At 39.0% G+C, this 10,359-nt stretch overlaps 1 protein-coding gene across 1 annotated transcript; it reads left to right on the top strand.

Moving 5' to 3' along the window:
- Positions 1 to 2,183: 2,183 nt before the first annotated feature.
- ELOC (elongin C) lies at positions 2,184 to 8,769 on the top strand. Its single transcript, XM_019549337.1, has 3 exons — positions 2,184 to 2,259; positions 4,380 to 4,523; positions 6,213 to 8,769. The coding sequence occupies exons 1-3, from the start codon at positions 2,256 to 2,258 to the stop codon at positions 6,401 to 6,403; spliced, it is 339 nt and encodes a 112-aa protein (XP_019404882.1). The 5' UTR covers positions 2,184 to 2,255; the 3' UTR covers positions 6,404 to 8,769.
- The last annotated feature ends 1,590 nt before the right edge of the window (positions 8,770 to 10,359 follow it).

The following is a 10,359-nucleotide window of genomic DNA, read 5'->3' as shown; positions in this document are numbered from 1 at the left end:
CTGACTTCCTGCCCTTTGGGCAGGGGGCTGGACTCGATGATCTCCCGAGGTCCCTTCCAGCCCTAATGTCTATGAAATCTATGAAACTGCCTCCTGGGTCTGCTGAAGAGCATGTCAGCCTGCTACAGTGGTTATACAAACTTGTTCTTGGGCCAGTGTTACTCTTCTGCTTAACTTGCTCTTTTTCCTTCCGAGGGATTTTCCTCCTGATCTTGTTAATAGATGCCACTTGTATTTATTTGCCTTTCAGCTTTTATTTTGCTAGGCTGCACACACCAAGCTCTTTTAGTCTCATACAGTAGGCTTTCCATGTCCATGATCTTCCTTGTAGTCCCTCTCAACACTTTGTCCTAGTTTGAGTCCATCTTTTTTTGTACAGAAGTTAAGAGAACTATATTATGCAGAGTAGTTGGAACATGTCCATCTCAGAATCATCTTGCATTCAGGAGCTTCTCATTTGCAAGGTTTTTGGTTCAAATTTGGCTCGAGTCAGTAAGGGCAAAATGTTTGCTTTTTTTCAGTAAAGCAGAGATAACACTGTTACCTAATGGTCTTTATAAATTAATTTGGAGGATGGGGAACCATTGTTCATTGTCTATTCAAGCATGAGTCATTTGACACGGGTCAGGACTGGTGCGGAGAAGTTCGAGAGAGTCCAGAGAGGAGGGTCACACGCATGATTAGAGGGCTGGAGAGAGGAGGAGAGGCACAACGATTTGAGACGTTTCAGCCTAGAAAAGAGAAGACTCAGAGGTGACTTGATGACAGCCTATAAGTATATTAGAGGCATACATCAGGGCCTGGGGGAGCATCTGTTCACCAAGGCATCCCAGGGGAAGATAAGAAACAATGGGCACAAACTGCTTGAAGATTGCTTCAGATTAGACATAAGGAAAAACTTCTTTACAAGTCTGGAACAAAGCTTGTATCACAGCAGCCCACACTAGCGTGTTTTGTAGATAAACCCTTCAGTTTACAGTTGTTAGCTTTCCCACATAGACAAAAACCTTTTAATCAGTAAGGTAAACTTGCACTGTACAGTATGTTTGCTACCTTGCACAGGTTCCCCACTGGGAGACTTAGTGCAGGAGTGGCCAACCCACACAAGTGGCATGGGCAGCAGGTGGCAAATCAGGGAGGGAACAGATGGCACTGCAGCAGATAGGGCCAGAAGCAGAAAGTAGAAGAGCGGATGAGGCAGGGGAAGGGGATTGGAGTTGTACTTGGGGAGAGTATGGGGCTAATTTGTGGCTCACCTGCCAGAAAGGGTGGTCCTCACTGTCTTGGTGCATGCTAACATGTAACGCAGTGACTCACAACCATTTTTTTTTTATCTTGACCTCTGCCCCCAACATGAATTTGCTCATGCCTGGCAGCACCAGCAGAGCCTGGGCTGGGCTGGCATCGCAGGGGGACAGCAGTGTCGAGAGCTTCATGGACCGCACACTGGGAGAGCCCCGCAGGTGGAAGGGGCAAATTTCCCACAACTCTGAATTGGGTTGTGACCCGAGGTTGAGAGCCACTAATGTAATGAGTACTTTCTCTGTAAGGTATATATTCTTCTTGGAGAGTTACAAGTTCCATATCAAAGTGGAGTAGGCTATGTCACACAGGCAGTCTTAGTGTACATTAAAGGAATCCATGTAGGGGGTGTCTGAAGAATAGTTTAACTGTAAACTCAAACCTGTGCACAAATTTCCCCAAGTAGACAAGCCCTTACTCTTAAACCTTTCACCAGAACTGACTTCATTATGATAACGTATTTAAAATATTTATTTTCTTGGTGGGTGGGTGGGTTTTGTTTTTCCAGGAATGCTGTCATTTAACACTTTAAACATGCAAGTCACCCCTCCTTCCCTCCCCCTGTCTCAATACTTTGCAGCCAGGGGCTTTAGAAAAACCAAGGGGTATATTTTTATTTTTATAAAGTCTAGTGAGATTACATTTTGGTTTCACTTTGTAAAGTTGACGAGTGTCTCTGGACAGAAGAGTGTGTGTCCTGACAGTGCAATGTAAGGAACATTTATGTTTAGTAGGTACATGTGAATCATAAAAGAAAAAAAAACAAATTTATGTTCAGATAGTTATGACTGCCTTAAGGTCAACAGGGTCACTTGATCTCTGATTTTCTGAAATTACTTATTGTACCACTGACTAAAATGTATCGTTGACACTTATGTCAATATTTTTTGTCTTCAGACAACCTTGTTGCAGAAGCTACTGTGGCAAAGAAATAAACATTTAATAAGGAGAGAATGGGTAAGTTCACTTTCTGATTTGTTTTTTGTTTTTTTCTTCACAGTTTAATAAATCATGAACCACCTGTAAGTGTTTTAGAGTGATGATGGTCTTCAGTACGAATAGTCTCTCAATAAATTAAAAATGCTGATTAAGTTGCCTTTGGCCTGCTGCTTTAAAAGTGAATGGCATTTACACACCCACAGGGTTTTTGATATAGATGAGTGATAAAATTTCGCATATCAAACAATATTATGTTGTTATAAACTGTGGCTTTTAATGCAGTGATATTAATTTGTAAGAGGAAGTGTACCATATTTTACTCAATTCTAAGATAAGGTTGTTTCCCTCCATTTAACATAGTGGGGGCGGGGAGGTGGCTGCTCTGGCTGTGGCTCTAGCCCCTAACTTGGGTCAGGGTCATAACCACACATACTGCCTGCCTGTCTTCCTTGCAACTCCCCAGCAGTCTCTGCATCCCAATATTTCCCCCTTGCAGCTTGTTTTCCCTCCCCCTCCTTGCCTCTATTCCCCTGCCTGCCTCTTTCTCTCCCCACCTTACATTTTCTCCCTGCCACCAGGCTATATAGGTGCTGAAGCCTGGGGCAATGAGTACAGCCTTAGCCGGGCCTAGCATATAGCCCTCACAGCTGCTACAGGAGCTGGGGCCCTGCTTATTGTCCTCAGCTGGACTGAGGGATGAAATCTGCTGCCATGGAGCAGAGGCTGGTGGGGTAAGGAGGAGAGCAATACCAACTGCTTCCCCACTGCCTGACCCCTGCAGCTGTTGGAGGGATGAATTAAAGATAACCCTTTAATATAGTGGTTCCCGACCTTTTTTTGCCGTGACTTGTTGCTGGGACCAGAGTGCAGTGGTGGTGGCAGCCCTAGGGTGGGGGAGCTCCTGGAACATGGTGTGGTTCATCCTTTGTGTCCTTTTGTCCATTGCCCCCGCGACCCTCATTTGGGTCGTGACCTGAGGTTGGGAACTGCAGCTTTAGTAATTGGATTCTACACCTGGAAAATAATAATACATTTATAAATATTCCATGTATAGAATCTAATTATTGGGGGGTCCTCTTAAATTTAGGGTAGTCTCAGATTCGAGTAATTTATAAGTGAAAGAAAGTAAAGCCACTTGAATTTCTTACACACATATCATGACTGGATCCAAACATGTAGGCACATGTGGTTTGTGGCGCTGCATGCCTCCTTGTCACACTATAAACCGCACAAGTTGCACATTAATCAGTGCTCAGCACTGCTAATTTGCAGTGCCAGGATGAAAATTTTACTCGGATTTCCTGGTAACAGAAAACCCCCAAAGAACAAAAGCTAGAAAAAAAGTGGTGCAAACCACTCCAAAGTGGCAAGTGCTGGAACAAACACAGAGCCCTGGGCTGCCTGCTCTCCCGTTTCTGTGTGCTGTGGAGCCCTCATGCTGAGGCACCCTATACCTCAGCCAGCTGCTCCCTGGTTGGCCATGGCACGGGGTACCTCAAGATGGGGAAGCAGGCAGCCCTGGGCTGGCTGGTTCCCCATCTCCATGTGCACTCCCTGGCTGGCAGTGCAGTGCAAGGGATGGCTAGCGCCTGCTGCTAGCGCCCAAAATGACTTCAGCTGATGGTATCTGTTTAATTAACCTACTAATGCCAGTTAAGTGTCTTTTCTGAGGATTACTGTTTTAACCTTAACAGTAAAATGTATCATTCTTCATTTGGCAAATTCTTAACTACATTTTAATTTATTAGCATTAGAAATGTGACTGAGGAATATAGAAAACTAAGCTTGAATGAATATTTTTATAACTTTCTAACACTGATTGGTGACAAGAAAAAGTGGAAAGATGGGTTGCTATCTATTAAAAGTTTAGCTCTGTGAGATTGAAAGCTGAAGAGTTCAGGATACTTGAACTCCTCCAAATGAAACTTCACCTTTATTTTAATGGTGTTTAAAGATTATTTCTCCTTTCTACTCTTAGCACCTTAGGAAGATCTTGCTTTTCTCTGTTTAGTTGTAAAAGGGGCTTCTGACTTCACACTGTGAGGAGAGGCACAGAGTGAAGTGTTCCTCAGTGTTCTAGTAATATGAATCATGCATTCTGCTCTAATAATATATTAATCTTTTCCTTTTTCTAATAGATGGAGAAGAGAAAACATATGGTGGGTGTGAGGGCCCTGATGCCATGTATGTGAAGTTGATATCCTCTGATGGTCATGAGTTCATTGTAAAAAGAGAGCATGCATTAACATCAGGAACAATAAAAGCAATGTTGAGTGGCCCAGGTAAGTGTGATACATTTTATATCTGCTTATAATTCAGTTTCTTTTATTTGAGTGTTTTCATGTGTATTATGTACCGTACGAAAGTTTACCGAATAGTAACTTCTAGTCCAGACTTTTCTGTCGGATAGGGACTATGTCTTAAAATCTTCCAGCAACCCATAGCCAAAATAAACAGCAACAATCTGCAGCTTAGTATTCTCGTGGATATCCTGCCATTGGTAAATTTGAGAACCTGGAGTATGCACCAGGTGCATCCCACTCACACTGAGCTGTGAAGAAGGAAGGATAGTTAGACTGCATCTTGACTTACCCCATGGCTACTGCAGGATGAAGCAGGACAAGTCCGCCCTTCTGATCCCAGCGTCGCTTTTTTTTTCAGACTACTAAAATAACTGCAAAGCACCTTCTATATAAAAAAAAAAAAACCCATCAGGGTGAAAGTTTAACAAGTACACTGTTCTAGCTGTTGGACCTCAAATTCACTTGGTGATCTTGGAGATGTTAAGATTTCACAGGAGCAAAAAAGGATATTGCTTATATTACAAAGTAATATAGAAGCCTAGTGGTATTACTAACTTCAGCTTTCCCATGACATTGGATCATGATGTTGAAGGTAGGGTTAACGTTTTGCTGTAGGGCTAAGGGGATATCAAGTCAAAATGAATTTGTATTAAAACTGGAGAAGAATAAAAAACTGATCTGTGAATTGAAATTTGATAAAATTTTAGGGAGAAAAGGGAATTCAGCTATTTTTTTTTCTTGTGAATTATTTTTGGAGCATCTTCAAAATTCTCAGTACTTTCCCTCTATTACTTTTGCCATTAAAGAAATAATCTGTAGTTACATAAGAGCCTCAGTAATACAACTAGCAAATCTGGGCCCTTCCTAGTTGAAGGTGCTCCAAAAATCAATCACAGAAGAAGAAAAGAAAGTACTGGGTATGCCCATGTTTGTTGCATCCAGGAAACAGAATTCAAGATAAGTCAGTTTCTAACGCTTTTGAATTCTCCAATCTATCAAATTGATAAATAACAATAAAAATATACTTTTGAATGTCCCCCAAATTTTATATTCTGTGGAACATATTGAACAGGAGCATGACCCTGATGTGGTAAAAATTTCATTGCCATTTGGAAGAAGAAAACCTCTCAGTTGGTTTGGTCAAATGTCACAAAAATCACTTGCATCTACAGTGCCCTTAAATAAAAATCTAAACTTAGACTTGAAAAAATCCACAGATATATCCATTAAACTTATTTGCTTTAAATCTCTCTATGTCACTAATTTGTCCTTAATGTGAAACCTTCCTAGTTAGGCTACGTGGCTTAACATTACTTTAAATCTGCACTGTTTCCGACTTCCTCCCATGCTGTAAATTCAGGCTGGACTGTCCTAAGGATGTTTACACAGATGTAGCTGCCCAGACATTAATAAACAACTTGGTTTCAAAGCTGTAATGGCTCTGCAGGGATAACAGAAACTCTGTAGTGGGTAGGTGATGGGCAAACAACCTGGGTTAGCCTTGGTTCCTTATTTAATGAACATGTCCACTGTACACTAAATATGTCCAGCAGCATAGGACTTCCCTCACCATTGCAGCTAGGCTTGCTTACATTCGATAAAATACGCTTTCATTTTGAAACATTGTGGTGTCAACTTTTTTCCCTTTTTTTTTTCTTTATTTTATAGGACAGTTTGCAGAAAACGAAACAAATGAGGTGAATTTTAGAGAGATTCCATCCCATGTCTTATCCAAAGTATGCATGTATTTCACCTACAAGGTTCGCTACACTAACAGTTCGACGGAGATTCCTGAATTCCCAATTGCACCTGAAATTGCACTGGAACTTCTGATGGCTGCAAACTTCTTAGATTGTTAAATAAAATAAATTATAATAAAAATGTAAAACTTTTTTCAGTATTTAATACCCGTAGTTCAGTTAGTTCCTTTTTCAGATAGCATGTTGCGTGTGTGAGATTGAGAACTGTAAAGTTCACTGCAGAGGCAGTTGCCTTCAGTCTTCTTGCATAGCAGTCATTCAAGTTGAAATTTGTTTTGCTGCTTACACACATACAGGCCTTTTCCCAAACCAAGACAAATAAAACAAATGTACCAGTTAGTAGATGGCTATGCCTTATCCTTTAGGTGTGGTAGAATTTTCTTTTAATGCAGTTATGAAATACATAGGCCAGTGCTTTGTAAAAGCTCATTCTAGCCTCATGTGTAGATGTTTAGGGTTTTTAACTATTGAAATTTCTAAACATCTAAACTTGATCTCCTTACAGAGTAGTTGTCCTTTAGGATAGTTAAAACTGAAGTACATTAGCATTTGCATCTTAAATACCCACTTTCAAGGATTTGTAAACTGGCAAAAACATTCACTTTAGACTGCAAACTGACTATGTAGGGGAATTTTTTATGCTTTATTTTAACTTGGCTATGTTTTGGAAATGCAAAGAATATGATTCAGTTTTCTCATGTAACTTAATTCACCCCTTCCCTTCTATCCATTTAATGTTCAGGTCACAGTAGCTTTTAGAGAGAAAATATAAATAACCATGTTAGTTCTTAATGCAAACTCTCACTTTTGTGTGTATACTATTTTCTGTATAACATGTAAGGTTATTCATAATGTACTCTCACTTGACCTGATATTAGTTTTATATAATAGCTGACTATAGCTTTTTCCCACTGTTTGTGATAAGTCATGTAAACTCTGTATTTACTCTTGGTTTTATAGCCTTTAAACCATCCTAAAGGTGGCTGCCACAGAGGTAGTTCTCTTCCTTATCCTTTCCCTCTCCCATGCTTTCCCCTTACTTTCATAAGAAAAACTGAAAATTTGGAGAGACTTTTATTAGGAGAAAAGGGGCATTAAGTTATGTGTCAGACCTTTTTTTGTTTCCTTTTAAGATTTCCTAAATATCCAATATTTCCACGAACATGTTGAGCAAAAAGGATTGACAAGCTAGTTACATGAACGCTCAGTGGAACATATAATCATCCCTTGGTTTCTGTTGATAATTGCCTGTCGCATCCACTTTTCTCTCAGACCAAGTTTCCATAAGACAAACGCAGTGAACAGTATTACTATGAGTGACAGCCTGGAGACTTCTACTACAAAACCCTCTGTAGATGAGCGATATATGTAATTGGTAATGAGAGATGATAAAAGAGCCATCTATATCAGTTGTCATTGCTTCAGTTCTGAGAGAGAGGTGGCTCTGGTCTGTTGTGGAAATACCACAAATAGATGATGGGTTCTCTTATTAGTGTATTAACCAACTAATGGTGGCCTTAAGGGATCATGAAATCTTGTCATACCTGGTTGGCAAATACGTTTATAATTTTTTTTTTTTCCTGGATTAAAACTTAATGTGTACTATGCAGTTCGCTGCACACAAAGGAGTTTGACGTAAGTAGGTAGTAAATTGACCTAAGTATGAAATCAAATGTTTTTTTCTGGGCTTAAATAAAAGTCAATGGACAAGCTGACATATGTCAGTATGGTGGTATATTAGCTGACATTTACTCACATTTTTGGGCTCAGTTACCTACACAAGTTGGAGATGTTGAAGTGTGTTGGAAGACATTGTATGAAAGATTGTATTCTATTTTCCCAGCTCTGCTCAGTGCTACTAGTAGCTCATTTTCCAGAGCACTAAAACAAAAAATCTATTATGCTGCTTTTATTCAAGCCAGTAGAAAAATAACTCCAAAGATTCCAGTGATTTGTGATTTGGATATTTAGTGGTCGTACCCTCATTTCATTTTGAGGGGTCTTGAGTTGTTAAAGATAGAAAACTTAATTTGAGTAGCTTCAGGTTTAAAATGTTTTGAATTCAAGTGTATGCTAAGATTATTTTGACTTCATCAGGGGAAAAATTAATAAACTTTTTTTTTTAAAGATGCCATTACAATAATTTGCGTTCTGTGACTGTACTTCAGTATAGTGTGATAAAATGGCTGTTGTGTTCCTGGATAACTATTCCATGTTCTGGATGTTGGTAAGAGACACTAAGCTGAAACTGAAGTGTCTTTGAACATTCACAAAACAGGATGGTGTCCTGGAATGCATTGCTTAAAACCCACCTGGTTAAGAAGCTGTTACAAATGTGGGGGAGGGGGGAAACCTAGTGCAACTTACTTCACAAAGAAATGGGTATGCTCTTAATACACGATTGGAAAGCTACCACACTTACTTCCTGAGTTCTAAATAAATTTCAGAATGGAAAATTTCTAAAATTTGGTGTGTTTTGTTGGTTTGTGACTACTAACTTTGGAGCAGTTGTTCATACGTGAAATCAGTTTTCATAACTATACAGTAAACAAACTGTAAATATAAAATAGATACCTTGGTTGCAGGTGGGCGGAACATGCCAATCTTTTGTTCCCCTGATATTAAACATTTCTTATTCTCATAACAGAAGTACCCAACTAATAAGACTCATTTTTGTGACATTTCTAACCTTACTGGAAATTTTAATTGAAGCCTCTTAACATTGTTTGCTTTTTTCCCTTATGCTAGCCAAATCTGTAGATTGCTTTTATGCGTGTTTCTAACTATACCATAAGTAGAAGCATATGTTCTGATGTTTAGCCTGGTATAAATTTATGAATGGGAAACTTTGGGTTTTTTTATTGTGATTGCAACACACAGTTAACTTGTACACTTAAATATGTATCTATAGTCAATCATATTGAACATAAAACAGCCTAGTACAGAAAGAGATGCGTCTCCAAGCCATCGGAATTCCATTCAGCATGTTGAAGTTCTTATTTGGTTTTGAGATTTAAATCTGGTTCAAAAAGGGCATATACTTACAAGGCTTCATTACAAGTCAATATTTTCAGACACCTAAATGCTGAAGTTGAATACAGCCAAAGTTCGAAGCATTAATTGTCTAGTGACAATTTGGTGGTTTTTGTATAGTACATTTTTATTTCTTGCAAAATTGTTAATGGGTAGTGACTGCTCCCTGTTTCTTCCTTATGTTGTTTGTAGTACCCATTAAGCTTAAAAAATGGTTTCCTCCCCCTTTCCAGCCCCTAAATAATTTTCTATGGCAAAGCAAAGCACAACAGTGTTGTGGGTCTTACACAGATATTGATTCTAGGTCTGTGGCATATTTTAAATCAACAACTGAAGGGAAGAAATATCCTAGCAACTTTTTATGTTAAAGTGAATCAGATTTGGGGCATAAATTAGTTGCCTCTGTAGTCTTACAACAGGTGAACCAAAGTTTTGCTGTTGGCAAACCTGCCACTCAACAATTTTTTTTCCCATGGTGGGGAAAAAAAGAGTTCAGCTTTTAGGAATTCTGTGAAAAATGGAACAACTATTGGAATTGGTTTTCTTTTTAAAAGAGCTACAGTGGTGATATGAAGAGCAAATACAAGTGCTGTGAACTTGGTGTTGCACATGAATGAAATGTATGCATCCTAGAACAGTAAAAAGTACTAGACTTTCTGATTCACTTGGGAGAAAAGTTTGCATGAGTGACCTAATTAGGGCAGCCAAAAAAGGAAAATACAACACAAGGACTCTTATACCTATTCAATAAAAAATCTTTTTAAGTATTCTTCTAATGGGTCTAATTGTGTGGCATGAACTAAAACTTCCTAGTTCCTTAAATATGAAAATGTAGACAAGCAGTGAAGATTATATCATAGGTGAAAAATATTAGTTTTGGGGGGAAATGTGCGACTTGGCTGCATTCATTTAGTAATTTCTTTGATCATTTCTGCAAAGGGAATTCTGTTTGGATATAATGCAGCTAACTGTAGTAAATGTGATTTTACCTTTTTCCTTTCAGGCAAGAATGGAATACTTCA

The sequence above is a fragment of the Crocodylus porosus genome, unplaced genomic scaffold (genome assembly GCF_001723895.1).
Source record: "Crocodylus porosus isolate Cpor-Errol unplaced genomic scaffold, CroPor_comp1, whole genome shotgun sequence".
Lineage (NCBI taxonomy): Eukaryota > Metazoa > Chordata > Crocodylia > Crocodylidae > Crocodylus > Crocodylus porosus.
This window is presented reverse-complemented; position numbering and strand designations above follow the sequence as displayed.

Coding starts and splice junctions, on each gene's coding strand:
- ELOC (XM_019549337.1), top strand. Junction 4,524..6,212: donor AGCAATGTTGAGTGGCCCAG/GTAAGTGTGATA, acceptor TTTATTTTATAG/GACAGTTTGCAGAAAACGAA.